The 19881-nt window shown below is 44.3% G+C and overlaps 1 protein-coding gene across 10 annotated transcripts in view; it reads left to right on the forward strand.

Annotated features, from left to right (window-relative positions):
* Positions 1 to 19881, forward strand: part of TEAD1 (TEA domain transcription factor 1) — a 274281-nt gene that overhangs the window by 77400 nt on the left and 177000 nt on the right. For all 10 annotated transcript variants that reach the window (XM_070383945.1, XM_070383946.1, XM_070383947.1 and 7 more), the window contains one exon: positions 10288 to 10543. In XM_070383945.1, coding sequence (XP_070240046.1) covers positions 10288 to 10543 — 256 coding nt within the window. The remainder of the gene's footprint in view (positions 1 to 10287; positions 10544 to 19881) is intronic.

The following is a 19881-nucleotide window of genomic DNA, read 5'->3' on the forward strand; positions in this document are numbered from 1 at the left end:
GTTCTTAGTGTGTTAAGGAGCCTTCAAACTGTTCACCGTAGTGGTTATACCAGTTTACATTCCTACCTGCAGTGTGGGACTGTGGTCTTTTCTCCATACCCTCTCCACCATTTGTTTGTGGATTTTTTGATGATAGCCGTTTTGAGTGGTATCAGGTGTTATCTCACTGTAGTTTTGCTTTGCATTTCTGTAATAATTAGTGATGTTGAGCATCTTTCATGTGCCTGTTGGCCGTCTGTATGTCCTCTTTGGAGAAATGGAGAAAGGTTTTCTGCTAATTTTTTTGTTTTTTTGTTTTTTGATTGGGTGAAACAGCCCAAACTTTTTGTTGCTAAGTGTCTGGTCCCTTGTGATCTGGCTCAGTATACCTTTCTGTTATCATGCTTTTTCCTTTCTTCACCATATCCTTTCCACAGATACCCTTCTCAGTGTAGGCTTCTGTGAGCTTTTTCATAATTGGCTGGGTAAATCCTACTTAGGCTTCAAAACCAGCCTAAGCACCACCTCCCATGAGGCCCTTGTTGACCAGAGAGACAGAATCAGCTCCTATTTCTGTGCTCCAGCAGCACTTGATTTATTCCTTTTTTGCCATGTTATATTCAGGCACTTGTTCATTCGTTTATTCACCCATGGGCTCATTATTTTAGGCATCCATCAGGTCATTATTTTGGGGGAACATTGACTGTGTGCCATAGCTTCATTAAATGCCAAGGATATGCCAAGGAAACGCCAAGGAAAAAGACTGCAGGCATAGACCTAAGCCTTAAAGATCTTACAAACAAGATGGATTTGCCACAAGGACAGGATCATTCCTATGCAGTGAGTGAGGGGTTCCATTTGTCCTGTGGAGCAGAGGTGCTTCCTGTAGGAACACGGAGGGGGTGGGAGAGTGGAGGACGGTCAGGCTTCCCTGCAAGGGGATTGAAGTCTTGAAGGATAATTAATGTATTTCTCTGTCTCCCTGCTGGAGGGGTGTGCCATGAGGGCAGGAGGGGAGCATGCTTATTTTATCTCTCTAGTGCCTGGCACATTAGTTGGGGAGGTGTGGGGTAGGGGGTTTCAGTAAATCTTTAATCACATTGAATTGAAACAGATAATACAAAAAAAAACGGAAATAATTTCCCCTTCGATATGCTATCCTGTCTTGTTTCAGGATTGATCTAAGGCAGCTTGCAAGTAAAATAGCATACATTAAAAAGTAAGGAAAAGAAGGAAGAAAAAGAAGAGAACTGAGGTAGGGACCTAATGTGGGCTTGGGAATGAAACCAAAACTGCTGACCACATGACCTCTGGGCTTTCTCTGAGAAACCTGCCAGTGGGGCTCAGTGCTCTTTCTTTGGCAGCCAGCGAGGACGCCTAGTTGGGTGAACAGGAGGTGAAAAGCACATGGTGTTTTGTTGGTTACTGAACTTTCCTTTGGGACCTTTGTAAAGAGCGTTCTGTGTGATGTGATGAAGGACATACTCCTTGGAGTACATCCAGTGACTAATTCATGCAATATTTCTGAGTATGCTGATGGCGTCACATAAAAGCATAATTCAGTTAAAGTTTATCTGGAGCTTTTGGGATACACTTTTCTAACTCCACTAACTGTGGAATCACTACGGATGAAATGGAATAGTAACAGAAATGGTTAGTTCTACCTGTTGTTCTGTCTTGTCCCTCATGTATCCAGGGTCCTGCTTCCACATACCACTACCCTTGGTCCTAAAGGTCACACAAGCTCTATTTCTACTCCCAAGGTATTTTATGATCAAGCGTTGGGACTCAGAAGTACTCATGAATGATATGAGATCAGTCTGATCAGATGTATTAGAAGTGAGTATTTAAAGCAAGATGGGCCAGACTATCACTCATACAAAAAAGTAAAATTCTGATTTGTGATGGTTGAGAGGATGGAAAGGAACAAAATTTGTCGTCATGCATTAGGGTCTTGGTTACCCTAAGTTGGGGCTTCCGTGATGGCTCAGAAGGTAAAGAATCTGCCTGCAATGCAGGAGATCTGGGTTTGATCCCTGGGTTGGGAAGATTCCCCTGAAGAAGTGAATGGCTACCCACTCCAGTATTCTTGCCTGGGAAACGCTGTGGACAAAGGAACCTGGAGGCCTACAGTCCATGGGGTTGCAAAGAGTTGGACACGACTGAGCGACTAATCCTACTCTAAGCTGGCAGGAAAGAGCAGTTTTTTCCTTCTGGGCATATTGGAGTCTAGCTTTTGGATTCTCTGATGTGGTGCTATTGATATTCACATGCATCCCTTGTATCTTTAGAGAGCATTTGAATGCCGGTGTACCTAGTCAGAGACCCAGAGCAGAGCTTGGACCTCACAGTTCAGTACTTTCAAATGCCATCTTGTTCCAGTTTTCATTGTTGATTGACTTATGACCCAACCATAAGTGACCTGTGGATTTATCTGTTCCTACTTTTCCCTAGCATGCTGTAGAATAATCCAGGGTAGATGGTGGCATGGCCACAATGGGAGAAGCACTCCCAAGTCATAGAAACTGGAGAAGGCAGCCCAGGACGGTTTCTCTTTGTGGGGTGGGGAGGACCGCTTCTGATGCAGCTGAACTAGGATTTCTCAGCAGCCAAAGGAGCTGCATCTGGTCAGGTCAGCTGCTGGGCCTCGGGTCAGTTCAGAGCCAACATACCACTACGTTGGCTGGCAGTGAGCTGGTAACACTGAGTGAGTCTCCACCAGCTTTTGTAAGAAATATGACTCCCCAGGCATGACCTATAGACTTGCCACCCAAGGACCAGCACCTTGATGGCATGAGACCCATTTGTAGGCATTCCCTCCGGCATGGGGCTGAGATGGACCTTTTGAAATACTTCTTAGGGTCTGACCAAATGTCGTGTATTTATTTATGTGATGAGTTGGTAGTTCTTAAAATATGAACTGTATACTTGTCACTTATAATTTGTACTCATTGTCATTTAAGATGCTAAGGCATTGTGATAGTCTGAAGGCGCAGCTTACCAACTAAGAAATTAACATTATCTGTAACTTAGTGACTTAGGAGTATTATTTTCCTAGTAGTAGTTATCTTTGTTTTTAGTAAGCATCAGAATTGATGAGTCTATTTTAAATGTATGTTCACTCTGCAGGCCTGCTGGAATGAAGGAGTTAGTTTGGGGGTTTTCTTTGACTATTATCACTCTTAGGAAAGGGCTTAGGCATCTTCCTTTTGAAATGCTACTTACTGCCAACGGTTGTGGCAGTTTTCCTTTTTCTCTTCTTAGACCATTCAAGGAGCTTCTGTTTTTGACTTTGCTATGTGTTTGCCAAGGTTAAAGAGCCCACCTTCCAGGGATCCATGACTCAGGCTACAGGTCTTGTCATCCAGCTCATGCTCCCCTTACAAGTGTACTGTCTTGATAGCAAGTCTTCACTTGGAATGCTCAGATGCCATAGACTGAGTGCACTTGCCTGTCTTTTTGAAGAAGCCTACTGATGAAGGAGAGCAGTGGTGGTGAAGGGGAAAGGAACAGAATAGGAATTTCTATCCTCAATGGCTAACAGATTCCTGAAGCGGATGGGCAGGGCGATTCCTTTAAAGGCTGGTAATACAGAACTACATAGCGTGAAATCAATCAGAGACTTTCTCGAGTTGTCACCTGGGTAGGTTCTTGGGGCTGATGGAGCAGAGAATTAATCAAGGAATCTCAGGAGGGTAATGCTAGGTCCTTTGATGGGGTGCTCAGTACCGGGGTCTCGGTGAAGAGGTATTGGCTTGTTGATGGATCCTGTTAATATAGAAGTAATTTTCGAAAATAAGAGGGAGTAATTACGTGCTTCTTCCTGCTGAAATTAGAGGAACTATTGGCAATTGGAGTATATGACACTAAGGCTCACTGGCTGCTATTGACTACACGGCAGATGTTCCATCTCTCTGGAGGCTGGCTGCCTTCAAAATCCAGGCTGCTGCTCTTCACTTGTATTTTGCAGGCCACATGTGGGCAAGTCTGGCTAGTGTCTGAAATGGTAAGAAAAGAAAAGCGTGTTCCATTTACATATGCAAACGCGATTAACCATCATTAGTGCCTGACATTCCTCCCAAGTACCCAGGGAAGTGAGTCAGTATCATAACTATTCATTAGGAATTAATTAGACTGTGCTTGATGGTGTCAGTTGTGGACAGAGCTGAGAATTCAGCACTGCCTACGTTCTCTCCCATTGGAATCCAGCCTCTAGCTCCCTGTCTAGTGAGGGTGGAGTTTGCGTCTGATGTTCCTATGGAACGCGCATTCTGTCTGGAGCAATCACTGTTGAGTATACATGACTCTGGTCAACTTATTTCGAAGCGCTTTTTTCCTAGCTTTGTTATTGAAGGGCAGCTTTTCTCTTTTGAGGAAAATTCGGCCACTCACTAAGATCACAGTGATCTTTGAGCCATCAAATACTTGGTTGCATTGTCTACTACAGATGTCCTTCCAACTACTTGATTTTCTTTTTTTTAAATCCTAAAATGGCTCCCAATTGTGCCTCCTTCCACATTCTCCTGAGCATTTAGTGTCTTTTTTTCCCCTTTCTTCTCAGTACCACTCCCTATATATTGCCTTTTTCATTCACCTATGCAGTTAAACTTGCTTTGCTCCCATTTTTTACCTCTTTGGATTTCTTTTTGTCCACCACTTGGCTTCCTGTTTTCAGATCCTCATGACTTAGCTGTCAGGTTCTGGTTCTCATCTCTTCCAGTGATCAAATGAAAAGGGAAGGAGATAAGGTCAAATATTGCATCTCAGAAACTACTATTCCACTCCAAATAAGGTTTATTTGTTGTAGAAGAAGCTTACCTCCCAGAAGACCCAGACCATATCTATCCCTTTGACACAGAAGGCTCTTGGTTGTTTGCAATCATGATTAGTAAATAAGAAATTGAATCAGCCAGCCAATTCTTGGTTATCCAGGCAGTGCTTGGCATTACTCTGTCCTCTTACATCTTCCTGATTTGCTGATTTCCTTTGGATTCTTAACCAGTCATTAGAACCTTAGCCAGAGTCAGGGTGAGGAATGGGAAAGGAGATGAAACTGTGCCCCTTCTCATGGAAAGCTTGGGTGATAAATTCATTGACATTGTTACCCAAAGACTGTTCCCATCATTTGTTTGTTGGTTCATCCTTTATTTCTCTGCATATTTATTATGCCAGGTACTGTGCTAGCACAGGGGATACTGTGGTGATTGTAGTAATCCCTGCCCTCACAGACACTGGGGTGCAGATGGGAGAAGTGATAACAAGCCAACTTAAACTAAATTCTGTTATAAGTAGTCTATGGAAACACAGATGATGAATGATGAAGTTGGTATCCTTCAGTGTTAGTGCTGGAAACCGAGGCACATGGCAGGTACTGTGTGGTCCTGGGTTACTCAGATGGAGGCAGAGTCCCAACTTCCAGTCCACTTCTTTTCTTGGTGCCTCATAGAGTATGAATACATTGACTAAAATAAGCTATATGGACTATTTTTTTTTTTTAATCCTTATGTTCAGTGCCATTTCTTAATCATGAAGGTTAGTTATAACTTATCCTTTTATTTAAGAGCTCTTAAATCACCCATAAGTGAGATGCTTACATTATGAGAGACTCGCAGGAATTAACATGAAAGGAGCAGCAGTTCCTGTGTCATGCCCCTTGTGCATTCGTCCCTTGAATACAGTTGGTGTCAGAAGCACCTGCATTTGATTAACTAACCTCCTTCTTCCCCTAGATTTTTATATTAAAATATGTATTGGTTGAATGTGCTGCATGCTAAGTCGCTTCAGTTGTGTTCCACTCTTTGCAACCCTGTGGACTGTAGCCTGCCAGACTCCTCTGGCCATGGGATTCTTCAGGCAAGAATACTGGAGTGGGTTGCCATTTCCTCCCCCAAGAAGATCTTTCTGATCCAGAGATTGAACCCAAGTCTCCATCCAATATCTCCAGCATTGCAGGTGAATTCTCTACTAGGGAAGTCATTGGGGAAAGCCCATTGGTTAAATATACGTGGGTTGAATATATATAATGTCATTCCAGTGTGCTCATGTTACCTGTCTTGAAGAGTCAGTGGGTAATCATGAAAGAGTGATTCATTTAGAGAGTGTTGCTATTGGGGCGGTGAGCAGCGTCTGGTAACATTTCTCTTTGGAGCTTATTCTAGTGTGGCTGGGAAGAATTTCAGGAAAAAATGGAGCTTTTTAGAAAAGCATTAATGATGGAGACTGAGGCATATGGAGGCTATGTGATACACACTATATTTTCAGTAAAGAAGAGTTCCCTTCTCTGTCTCTTTTTAGACATTCATTAAGGTTTAAGATTATCCCCCTAAACCAAACCTCCCAGAAATAAATATGAAAACTATTGAAGTGTGTGTGTTAGAAGTACAGGTGTTTGTTACCTATTTAAATTTTCTGTTCAGGCAACTGAAGACCTTAAGAAGAGGATCTTTCAAATTTATTTCCCAACGAGACCCTTCATTTATTTACCATCCCATTATCAGTTGGTGTTCGAGGATCACAAGGTCCATACCACTGTCTAGAGATGATAGACTTGAAAACATCTTCTGTTCATGGTTGTTCAGACGGTAGAGCACCTTCACTCGTTATCTCACCAAATATGGTGGCTCCATGGAGTAGGGTCTCATGATCTCAATGATTTTCTGCATTGGGATTGCATTTGTTATTTTCATTTTATAAATTAAAACCTGAGCTTCTAGAGATTAACCTGTTTAGTCTGGGCTGCATGGCCAATAGGTGAGCTAGGTTTGGTACCCAGATCTGTTTGAATCTTAATAACATACCCACCCATCCCACCCCGCAATACTGTGTTCTTCTTCATTTACTGAAGTGAATGAGAGTTGACTCCCTTGCTAAATGGATGTATGAGGAGCAGAGGACATCAGCTCTGCAGACACAGGTATTCTATTTGTCATTCACCTGATTAGATCTTATTGTTGATAATAAGCAGGTACTTGTTACTGTACGTTCAGAAGCCAGGTAGATTGGGTGGTAGTTAACTAATTCCACACATTTTTGGGGTACTCTTAATGTGAGGCTGATTCTCTCAGAGCCACTGGATACAAGGATGGTTTCTAGGATGAGGTGGATTTTGAGCCTGGGCTAGAAGGGAACTGAGGGATGGAATTTGGTAACTAGTACGGGGAGCGTTTCTTGGCCAGTCTGGTGATCGGAAACTCTCTGCCCATACAGGGCCTCATCTTACAGTTGGGTTGTAAAACCAGGGGTCTGTAAAAGTCTGTGGATTATGTATCTGGTAGCTTCTGGGGCTGTGTCTTGGCCCTTGTCCAGAGTTGGTAATTCCATCCTGCTGAGCTCTAGTTGACCAAATGAGAGAGCCTTGACATAGAATTCTTCCCTGAAGTAAGTGAATAAAAACACGGGAGCATTTAGAATAGCCCTTGTGCTTCCTGAGTGGATGGATTAATTGATGCTAGTTAATATCGCACTCCCCACACAACAAAGGAGCTGCGACCCTTAGCTTTAGGGGTATCTGCAACTCTGCTATCTTTCTTATAAGGCTGTCTACCACTTGTTGAACTAACAGGACATTTTTCCTTATGTCAAGTGAGCTATAACCTTCTTTAGGACTTCCACAAAACAGGTCCAACACCCTGCCTGTATGTAACACCTTCAGAAGTTGTTTGGTGTTTGAGGACATTAAGCTTGGCGATTATGATTCAGAAAGATCTTTCCAGTTTTGAGTCACTGACTAAGGCTAAAAATAATGGAATTTAGTAGAATAAATATAAATTCCTGGTGTTAGCTCCTAAACCAATTGATCAAGAGTCAGAATTTAGAAACAGCACATGGAGGATTGGGGCTTAGTTTTATGGATCATAGTCTTCCTCCGAGTGTCATTTATTGAAGATTGTGTACACACTCGGCTGGGCAAGAGGGGTAATGTAAATTGTATCTAGTCTGGAACCCAGTCAGCAGACTGGGGGCTGCTCTTGTCATACCCAAGTGGATGTCTCAGGGTAGATTTGCTTCCCACGGCATGGATAGACCTCAAGGATTAATGGGTAAAACTTAACCAGGAGATGCATTTTGTCCTAGTAGATGGAAGAATTTCAATATGTTAGTTCAAAGGAGCTGGTATTGGGAAGGCAGTAGGTTCCTTGTTGTCAACTGTGTTCAAGCGTAAATCCAACAACCAGTTGATGAGATGTGTCAGAGGGGACTTCAACTGTTGGATTAGGAGTACTGTGTTTTGGTCTGGAGCCTCTGAGGATTTCAGTTATATAGTAATGATCTTTTTAAAGTCAAATAACGTTCCCCTGGTCCCCTGGATTCCACCCTTCTACTATAGTAGAGTGCCGGACATGTCCACAGTTTAATCTTAAAATATGGCTCCCTGTAGAGAATTCATACTTCTTCAAGCTGCCTGGAGCTGAAGAACTGGCCTGTGCTTTTGTAAATGTCTGGTTTTGTTTGTTTTGTTGAATTAGGGGCTAAGGTGGAGAAGGAAAATGCTGGCAACTAGCCACTGCTCAAAGAGTTCACACATATTCTTATAATTTCTCTAATAATACTTCTTTGGAGCTAGAACAGACTATCATAGAGTTCTCCATTGGAATTTTGTAAGATTCTTAGACCCAAATGAGGAAAAAAGTGTAATAATTTGAGAATTCAAAAGGCCCACACAGCAGGCCTTGTAGAGTTCATCTAGGGGTCAGTCACAGAACCCTTTCTTGTGGCATAATTTATACCTTTAACATTTGGCAGTTTTTAAAGTCCTGTGTCAATGTACATGTGTTGGTAAGAAGTAGTAAATATTTTGCTGACAAGTTCTTTGAAAGACGGATCAGTGGCAGCGTTTAAAGGCAGACAACCTGAGGGTTTCTTTCATCCAGGTGCTGCCAAATCTAAAAAGCCGTCAGGGTACGGAGCCAAACGCACACACCGGTCACACCATTTATGGTTTAATGTTCCTGTGCCTCGGAGTGTCTGCACCTGGGATCTGTTGATATCCACAGTGGGGGATGGCAGGGGAAAGGGATTCAGCTGGGAGAGCGAAGGAGAGGAGGCAGGGTGCTTGCTCTCAGAGGTGACTGACCTGGGATACAGAGCAGAGCCTGGTACCTAGTGGGGCCGCTCGCATCTGCTTCCCTTCTGGCTGCCTCTGTTGTAACGTTGCATGAACTTGAGGTGGCAGAAGCGGATGGAGTGGTGGTTGCATCCGCTGAGCTCTCTCACCCTCCTCAGGCCCTGCACCTCCCTTCTTCCCATCAATCCCCCAGAGCAATTCTTATCCCTCTTATTTGTTTTGAATGCATGATCTGATGCCTTTTCAACAAAGGAATATTGATATTTTAGTGTGCAGACAGCAGGGGGTACTGAATTAGATCATTTTCACATTGGTATTGGTGCCAGTTTGACATTTGTTTGGAAAGCTTATCCCTTTATGGCCATAGGTTACATGCATAATTTAAGGGGAATAAATCTTTGTGAAAGATTTCTTTTGGTTCTGTAATCATCAGTGGTGCAGAAACATAAATGGAAGTCTCCCCCACAGTTTTCATGTGATCAGGAATTCCAAGGAGGCTCCCAGATGAAGTAGTCCATGTGGGTATAAAATGTTTTTGCAAATGTACTGGCCTCTTGTGGTAGTTGTTTAAGGGAGGGCAAGAACCGGGGACAACTTGGTTCCTGCTTCAGAAGGTTTCAGAAGTCGAAGGTGGTAAAGTGACCTGACTGTACAGGGTAAAAGAAAACCCTGTGGATAAATGCTATAGGATAGCAGGTCCAGGTCTGCTGGCATTGCTATCTGTAGAATGAGTATTCGTGTTAATCTCCCTCCTTCTGCCCACCATTCTGCTGCCATCTTGCATCTTGGTGATCCCAGTGACAAATTCTGACATTTCAGAGTTATCATACCAATTGCCACAGTGAGGCAGACATCTTTTGTTTTACACTATTTTCTTTTAAACAACTTGTTCTGAAGATTTGATTATTATCGAGCAAAGCGCTTCTAGTAGATAGTAGGTACTTAGCAAATGGTTTTGCATGATTCATTGTGAACTTGCAATTCAGAGAGTACTATTCTGAGATAAAAATTTCCTGTCATCTGTGAAGATTATCCAGCTTCTGCCTGCTGTTGCATTTCTGTGTGAGTGCCTAACATGATACATAAAGAACAAAAGCCACTTAAATCTCAGAATTCCATCTTCTCTCTTAGTAGTTATTCGCCAAGCAAAGCTGGCAAATGGAGAGAGTGCAGTAGAACCAGCAGGAGCAGTGTATTGATGGCTACCGTGTCCTTATCATACTATCTTTTGGTTTCTCTCTTAGGTTTATTTTCTTGAAAAGGCTCCAGGCTTCGGCTTGGAAAATCCAACCGCCAAAATTGAGCCCAGCAGCTGGAGCGGCAGTGAGAGCCCTGCCGAAAACATGGAAAGGATGAGTGACTCTGCAGATAAGCCTATTGACAATGATGCAGAAGGGGTCTGGAGCCCCGACATTGAGCAGAGCTTTCAGGAAGCCTTGGCTATCTATCCACCATGCGGGAGGAGGAAAATCATCTTATCAGACGAAGGCAAGATGTATGGTAAGTGATTCAAATGCTCCTGGGAGATGCTGCAACCCACTTTTGTGATTAAGAGATTATCATAACTAGCCTTCTACTAGGTGAGACACATTCCTTGTATGGGGTTGAATGATCTTTGTAGAATTCTAGTTGGCCATTCAAGGGACTGAATCTCAACTGAAGAGGAGAGTCAGTAAAGGACCATTGGGAAATCATTCCCTGGGGCTTCCTTTTTTATATCAAAAGCTCTCAAGGACTCCTTAGGAACTTAGGTAGTTGCAGTGGCACATGCAGACACCAGACATGGAGACTAATTCTTCCGAATGCATGCCCCATCTAAAGGAAGTGCTGCCACTTAGCTCCAGATAACTGACTGGAGCTGCATAGCAGTGGAGCCACATGCTGCCAGATCTAGCAGGCTAGATGTTTACATTTTTAAAACCCAGCATTTTTTTTTTTCTTTTTAACTACATAGGCCAGATAAAACTGCTCAGGGACTTGATCATACCTTTGAACTACCAGTTTACTGCCTTGTTACCAATCTTCAGTTGAATGGCCAGAAAAGGCACTGACCCCCAGGCTACTCTCTCCAGTCTCCCTTTCTACATGGGGACCCCTCACAGTGCATTAGAAACTCCCAAGCGTGCCCAAGAGGATGAAATCGGTTGACCAGATGGCTGGGGATGCTGAAGGTGGCAGCAGGCATCTATCCACTAGTGTGGGGTGTACAGGCTGGGTTTGGACCTTCCCTACACCTTCAACTTGTACTTTTCGGCTGTTTACCTTTTGGGAAGCAGATGGCAGGTGGTTACGTATACATTCTGCTTGTCTAATTGGGCACGTTGAGTTGACAGAGTTTGCACTGTGGCTGAGTCTAAAGAGATGCAAACGAATAACCTAAACTCAAAAGAGAACTGGCTCAGCAGCCTACTGGAGGTTGTTAACTTATCACAGGAGTGATTTATTTCTAAACAATTTGAAAGCTTTTCCATAATAGGGTGTTGTACCTTTAATACTGCAGCTCCTCTATCAGGAGCCGTAGGAGGCTACAGACCAGGCTAGCACACACTGCTAAGGAGAAAGCAGATGGTGGTGCAGCTGCCACCAGCTGTGCCCCCACCCTGCCCTCCCCTCTCCAATGTGGATGATGTAATGGAAACAAGGAAAATTTTGCTTTCTGCAGCATTAGAGTGTCTCTTCCTTGGCCAGTCTGTGTCACACACACACACACACACACACACACAGGAGAGAGAGAGAACCCAAACCTTCCGAATTTGTTTTATGTTCTCATGTGATCCTTTGTAGCCAAAGAAGCTTCTTCATGTTTGGTGAAATGGACTCAGGGTGAAACATCTCAGCTGCTGTGGGTAGAAAGTTTCAGGGCCTCTGGTTTTCTGTGTGCTTGTATCTTTCCTGGGCTACCCTTTCTCAGTCTGGTTGTTTGCTTTCAAGGTCTCGTTTTCATACCTAAAAATGCAACTTCCCCATTTTAAAGGCAGAGAAGAGCACTTTAATCTGTGAGCCTTCTTTGAAGCAGATTTTATTAGGAGTAGTGAAGGTGACTTCGGGCCACTGTACCTTGTACAACACCCATTTGTTTACCCAGAAATTATTGTAATCTAAAAAAACTGGCCTAGTGTTGGACATGCCAGTTGGGAAGAAGTACTCCTGCCTTTCATTTCTCACTGGGAATACTGGGAATGGCACTGTCCCTTTAGGAACCAGGTTTCTGGACTAGGAATAGGAACACAGTTCAAAGCAAATGTTATTTTTTTCAACTCCAGTTTTTTTTCCTCCATTGCTTTTACTTTTTAGGCAGCACCCATGGTAGATTGAACCAATTTGCCTGTAACTCCATCATAAAAATCATTTTTCTATGAAAATAATTTGCAAAAGGACACTTGATGTTAGTTTGGGGTCAAAAACAGTAGGCTAGGCAAGAGAACTGTGAGAAGCTCTGGATTTGAGTCATCTACCCATAGTGAACTTGAATGATCCTGCCCTTGGTCTGTGAGTTTTCTCCCTTGTACAGAAAGAGGGTAAAGTAGATGATATCTGTGATCCTTGGGGCTTGTATGTTTTATGATTCTGGATTTGTGACTTGTCCCTCAGTAAGAGTGATCAATCCGTTGACAAACATGGCGCTGGTCGTGGAGCATGTTGTTAATACTGAGAGTAATCAGATTCCGAGTGCTTCCTGAGAGTGCGTGTTCTTGATGTATGTGTTCTTCTTTCCCTGAAAGCCACGTTACATTTTCTGACAGTGTTGGTGACCAACCATTATTTAAAATTGGGCAATCATTTTGAGCGAGCAGCATTAACGATTATAACTGCAAGATTGTGTGTCCTGATTAGGGGTGCAAGAGACACATTTGCTGTGGTAGCCCTGCAGTGGCCTCCTTGTCCAGGCAGCTGACCAGTGTGGAGGAGCTTGGCTTATCCTGATGCTTTGGAAGGGAAACGTGGTTATCGTGTTTATGGGAGGTAGCGACTGGACCCCTTAAGAGAAACTGCCTTGGGTTCCTGGGAGCAGCTGCCTGTAACCCACCTGTAACTGAGGATGAGAGAAAATTGGTTTGAGAGCCTCCACAGTGACGCTCCAGCCACTTGGGGATAGAGTCATGTGAGCGATGTGGGGGCCGAGCTGCTGTTCCTTGGCTTCAGGCCTGTTCCCCATCTTACCATATGTGAATTAGGACACAAACCAGACTGGGAGCCTGGGTTTCTGAAGGTCCTAAGAGCATGCTTTTTCTCTTAAGCATTTTGAAAATGAAAACATTGAAAGCATTTAGGATTCCATGGAGTGAGATCAAAATAATTTAATGCCTTTTAGTGAAATACCAAGTGTTTTTGACTTGAGGGGGTTATTCCGATATTTTCTGAGCATCTGTTGAGTATTGTGATGTCACTAATTCTGAGCCTTTGGAGAGGCAAGGTCAAGTGCAGCACTGATTTATTTGGTAATGAAATCTCCTCTGTGGTTGGCAGTAGGGCAAATGCAGTCTTAGAGAGGGGAAAAATTGGAAAGCTCTCTTTATGATGAGGTTTGGGCCATTAGAAAAGATGGCTTAATTTTCCCTATGCTACCTGGGTCTGCGGAGAGGCCAAGCCTTTGTGTGGTTCGTCTCCATGTGGACAGATTATTTCTGCCTGCAGCACCCTGTGGGTCGGCAGTTGTTCTTAGGGATTATTAGAAGGAGGGTGAGACTTCTTTGACTGTTCCCAAGAGCTTGCAAGCTCATTCCCTCTCTTCTCCGTGTTTTCTTTTTCTTATTTTTACATAGATGTTCCTCTGTGTATCCTTGTAGATAGTTGTGGAGGAGATAGCAGGGGGACAAGATGGCAGAGACTTTCTTGATCAGCAAAGCTGTCTGGAACTGAATTTCATAGGAGCAGCCCACAGTTTTTAACACAAGACAGAAACAAAACAGTGAAGCAGAGGATTTGTCTAGATGTGCTTTCTGTTGTACCTGAAAACTGTAGTCAGGCAGAGTGGTCAAGTATCTCCCATAATCAAGTTAGGGACCAGAGCTAAACATTCACTGGCTGCTTGCCTCAGAGACATGCAAGTGTAGCACCTTAAATATTGGCCTTTGGAATTGTTATGAAGCCTGGCTCTACCCCTTCTAGACATTAGGCTCTGGGTAAGTTGCAACTTCCATCTCATGCTCACAACATTTTGAGGTCAATTTTGTGAGTCTCACTTTGCAGATGAGGGAGCTAAAAGGCATAAAGTGGCTTGTGCATGACCAATATAAATGGTATAGCTGGATTCTTTCAAAACTGACTCTATCTGACTCCCAAACATGGGCTCTTTCCTTCCTTGCTGGAGGTCATTGTAAATAAATCCAACAAGTCAGTATTAAGTGCCGCCTGTATTCCAACCCCCATACTAGGCATTTTCAGGGATAGAGCAGTAAGCCAGACAGACATGATCCCTGCCCTTATGGAGCCATCCTAAGTTTATTTGCAGGAAACACTGACCTGAGGTCAGGACTGCGTGCCAGAGCTTTCTGGGAAGTCTGAGGGCCTTTGAAGATGGTCACCTTCCACTTAGCCTTTTGAAGCCTGTTCTTGGCCACCAGTGTCCAGGGCACCTGGCCCAATGCTGGCAGGAAGAAAGCTTCTCAAATATCGTAGTAGGGAGGATCCTAGATCACAAGGCTGGCCTTGGTGGCAGCCAGAAAGATGTCTGGAAGATTCTGGTGCCCTGGGATCCCATAGGCAGCTTGGGCAGAGCAGTTGCTGAACAATGACTTTCTCCTTTTGTGAGCAGTTATCTTCAGGGTTCTTGCTCCAGATAGCTCCAGGGGTGCCCCTTTCTTGCTGGGATGCCAGGCCTACTGATCAGCCCTAAAGAGCTCAGTTGTGAGGCATAGAGAAGATGAAGAGGAAGGCATCTCTGGATTAGGCCTCTCTAATAGGTCTTCCCCTGTTGCTGACCTGAGCCTTCCCAGCCAGGAGAGCATAAGAGTTGGACTTGCCTCTTTGCTTACTTCATAGAAGTACAAGATAGAAGGGAAGAGGGGCAGGTTCAATGAGGTGGGGCAGACTGACAAGGGGATCTGAGAAGGCGTGCACACAGGCAGGCACAAATATTACCAGTTAATCAGTGCAGGCAAAGAGGCTGACATCTGAGGACCCCCGGCTCCTCCCGATCAGAACTGGTCAAGGGAATGTAGGGGCATCACTGTGTTAGACAGTGAACTTTCCCATAGTTTCTGTGAGGACCAGGAAGGTGGTCCACATCTGTGGAGGCCCCAGAAGCCCTGATGCAGAAGTGGCTGCAGACTCCAGGCCCTAGAGGATCGCCAGGCTTTGGGAGAGTGAGCCTTGTGGCCTGAGCTGAACTTGTTCGTCCCAGTTCTTCATCTGAACATCATGTGGCATCTGTGATTTCATCTTTGTGTCTGACTTGTGATGTGGGATATTATTTCCAGTAAATTGGCAAAAAATGTAAAGCACAAAGCATTGTGCCCTTAGAACAGGCTAGAAGCCCCACAAGGCAGGGGCTGTCTTGCTGGACAGAGAAGATGTCAGTGATGTTTGTTGAGTGTATGCATGTGGGGGTTATTGCTTAAGACAAAGAAAGATGAGTAAGTAAGCCTCTGAGCTGCAAGAGGAGCTGGCTGGAAAGGAAGGGAGAAAACAGAAAAAAAGAGAGAGAAAGATGTTTGTATATCTCATGGTCTTCCTAGCCTGAGAAGGAAGAAACTTTGGTTTTTGCTCTGTGTGCTGCCGGATGTTAGTTCAAGTGGTAGGAAGGATTTCTACTCACATTGGCACCATGGTAGAGCAAGGGTTAATTCTGGGATCCTCAGAACAGATGAGTAATGGGGGATTTTGAAATAGTTTCGTTCCTCTGAGAATAGCAGAGCCAACGTCATCAGTGTTTGTGTTGGGAAAGTTTAACATAGCGGGGGTCCGGCCTACAAAGGTTTGTGCACAAGGTGTGAGCTCTTGTGCAATTCAGATAAAAAATAGCTACTTAGGATGGCTTGAGAATTGGTCATGAGGGAGGAAAAAAAAGTAAGAGACAGAGAATCTTAAATTATTACCAAGTTGGAAAGTTAAGCTTTTCAACAACTTTCTGTGGCAGCGGGTGAGCCCTGGCATTCAGAAGACATGGATTTGTAAATCAGTTAATGAGTGCTGTGGACCTGTACTGTGCTTTGACTGTGAATGGGGCCTACAGATGTAGGATAATTAAGAGAACTGACCTGTGTGACCACTTACCGTGTACCAGGCACTTTCTCGTTGCTTTAGAATGTGTTGTCTTGTTTATTCCTCAGAACAAACTGATGATGTAGGTTACGCTGTGCTTGTGTGCTTAGCCGCTCAGTCGTGTCTGACTTTGAGACCCCATGGACTGTAGCTGCCAGGTTCCTCTGTTCATGGGAATTCTCCAGGCAAGAATACTGTAATGGGTTGCCACGCCCTCCTCCAGGGGAACTTCCCAACCCAGGGATTGAACCCAGATCTTGTTCATTGCGGGCAGATTCTTTACTGCCTGAACCACCAGAGAACCCTTTTTACATCCAGGAAAGCTGAGGCCCACCAAAATCAAGTTACGTGCTCAAGGCCACAGTGGATAAGTGGTGGAGTTGACATTTGAATGTCAGCTTAAAACAAGAAGCCAGTTAAGACAACGAACCACAGTACTGATATGGAAGGAAGTACACTGTGTACTAGAGATACCGACAGTTCAGTGGTAGGGCAGCAGAAAGTGTGATTATTTATATGGGGAATGCACATATCTATATTTGAAAACGCAAAAGAGTGGAAGAATCAGAGTCTGAGAGGCAGATTTAGGTGAGCCAACTTTCAGTGGGAAAAGGCCACTTAGTGTTTTTTGCTTTTTTAAAGTTTTTAAATGTTTTTTGTTTTTAAACTTCTTTTGGATGGCAGACCGCGCCCCCCGCCACCGCCCCCTGCCCTCCACCCTTTTCTGAGAATCTACAGAAAGTTGTGGATCTCATCTTCAAAAAATATTCAGGCTTGTGCACAGTTACAGAGTTGTTGCAATAGAACATTAGGGGATTTCTGAAGCCTAGGTTTATATTTACTACTGTGGGGAGAGAGAGAGAGGGGAAGGGCATTCAGGGAATTCAGGCATAAGGGAGCAGCATGATAAAGGCACAGAGTCCTGAAGGGACCCACTCTGGTGCTCTTGGAAATGAGGATGTGCCCTGGAGGGGGATGGTAGTTGAGCCTGGAAATGTGGGCTGGCAGTGTGTCGTGGAGGCCTGGAGTGCCACGCCGTCGTGTCTGGTGCTCATCCGGGGGACAGAGGAAGCCACTGCGTGTTTTCAGGAGAGATGGTTGTGACTCATCCTGTGTTTGACAAAGCCAGCTTTGAAGGCGTGAAGACAAGTTAGATTACTGTTGCAGAGGATGAGCTTAAACTGCAGTCCTGGTGGAGAAGCTTCATGGGTAGAACCTATAGGACTGGCTGACAGGATGTGATTTGTGAAAGAGAAGGAGGGGTTGAAGATGATTCCAGGGTTCTTTCTGCTTGTGGGCAATGGGGAGAATGGTGGGACTATTAAATGGATGGGGAATGAAAACAAGAGATGCAGCTTGTAGAGTGGAGAAATGGGGAGTTGGATTTTGTCATGTTCTGGACGTGTACTCGGGGGGCCGTCCACATGAGGATGATCTGTGGGGTTTGGAAATTCCTGCTTGGAGCTCAGGCAGCCTGGAGTTGCAGGGGTAGTTTGGGGCCTCATCAGCAGAGAAGAGATGAGAATGGGCGATATGCTTAGGCCCCCGTGTATTGTGGTTAGACCAGCAAGGATTTTAAATGGGGTGTCTGTATTTGTGGGAGAGTAAAGAGGTTGCCTTTTTAAGAAAAAGGGAGACCCATCAGTGGTTCCTAAGCCTGATCATCATCAGCAGAAGCACTCGAAAAGCTTAAAAAAGAGAGACATAACTGACTCAAACTCATTGAATCAGAATCTCTGAGTGTGGTCTGAGAATCTTATGTTTTTAAAAGCTCTCTGGGTAATTTGGGTGATCAGGCAGGTTTGAGAGTCACTGGGCTAAACTATTACCTGGGGCCAAGAGGAGAGGGCCACACTTCTAGAGCTGGTAAAAGAAACTAATGAGCAGAGAATGAGACTGACTTTGAAACAGTCCTTGGAAAGTTTGGGGATAGGAAATGAACTGTATAATTCAGTTAATGCTCCCTCTGTATAGAGAAGAAAGATTACCATGGCCCAGGTTTGCATGTACAGGAAGAGCCTTGAGATGGTATCTTAAAGTTAAAGGAAGGCATAGAAAGTTAAAGGAGGGCTTATTTTAGAACAGGAGAGAGAGACTTGGCCATTTGGTTAGTAGTGAAAGTGAAAGTCACTCAGTCGTGTCCAGCTCTTTGTGACCCCATGGATATTCTCCAGTCCATGGAATTCTCCAGGCCAGAATACTGGAGTGGGTAGCCTTTCCCTTTTCCAGGGGATCTTCCCAACCCAGGGATTGAACCCAGGTCTCCCTCATTGCACGTGGATTCTTTACCAGCTGAGCCACAAAGGAAGCCCTTGGTTAGTAGGGCGGGAAAAGTATGTAATTGAGGAATTATTTGATGGAATAGAACCAGGAAGAGACCTTAAAAGGAGAAGGGCTTCTTTTACTCTCATGCATAATGGCAGGAGAAGGTTCAGGTAGAAGGTGCAGGGAAGGCATAGTGATTCCTGTCTTCAGATGAGAAGTAAGGCCATGTGGGCTGAGGTGGGTTATGAGCTTCTGAAAAGTAGAGCAAGCTTAGTAGAGATACTGTAGGGGAACTGGATATGGGGGGACAGGGGTGAGTAAAAGAATTGTGAGCAGTGGAGGAAGGGCCTGAGAGAAGTCGGAGAACATTCCTTTCTTCTTTTAATTGAAATTTTTATTGAGATAATTGTAGATTCACATGCAATTGTAAGAAATAGTACAAAGATTCTTTGTACACTTTGTCCATTTCCCCCCAGTGGTTACATTTTGCAAAACGGTAATATCAAAACCGGGATATTAATGTCAATATAAACTACTGATCTTACTCAGATTTTCCCAACTCTACTGGTACTCATTTGTGTATGTGTGTTATGTTAAGTTGTGTACAGTGTTACCACCTGTGCGGTATGTGTATCCACACCACGACGATGCAGAACAGTTCCAGCACCGCAAGGATCCCCAGGGTTGCCCTTTGTCACCATACCCATCCCTGTTCTGCTTCCCCCGACCTTATCCCTGACTCCTGGCAACCATGAGTTATTCTTTATTTCTAAAATGTTGTTGTTTCAAGCATGTTATCTAGTGCAGTCATACTGTATGTAACCTTTTAGGGTTGGCTTTTCCCCATTCATCGTAATTCCCCGGAGATTCATCCAGGTTGGTTGTGTATCAGTAGTTTGTTCCTTTGATTGCTGAGCAGTTCTCTAGGCTGTCTGCACCAGTGTGTTTAACCATTCACCTGTTCAAGGGTATCGAGTTGAATCTAGCTTTCGGCTATTACAAATAGAGCTGCTATGACCATTTATACACACATTTTCTAAACAGTTTATACATGTATACTTGGCTGTGCTAGGTCTTTGTTGACGGCGCGGGCTTTTCTCTAGCTGCGGTAAGTGAGGGCTACTCTCTAGTTGCGGCACACGGGCTTCTCATTGTGGAGGCTTCTCTTGTGCAGCAGGGGCTCCAGGGCGCGCGGGCTTCAGCAGCTGTAGCACGTGGCTCGGGAGTTGTGGTTCCCAGGCTCTAGAGCATGGGCTCTACAGTTGTGATGCACGGGCTTAGTTGTTCCAGGGCATGTGGGATCTTCCCAAATCAGGGATCGAACCTGTATCTCCTGTGTTACCAGGTGGATTATTTACCACTAAGCTACC

This window comes from Bos mutus, chromosome 15 (assembly GCF_027580195.1).
Source record: "Bos mutus isolate GX-2022 chromosome 15, NWIPB_WYAK_1.1, whole genome shotgun sequence".
NCBI classification, from domain to species: Eukaryota; Metazoa; Chordata; class Mammalia; order Artiodactyla; family Bovidae; genus Bos; species Bos mutus.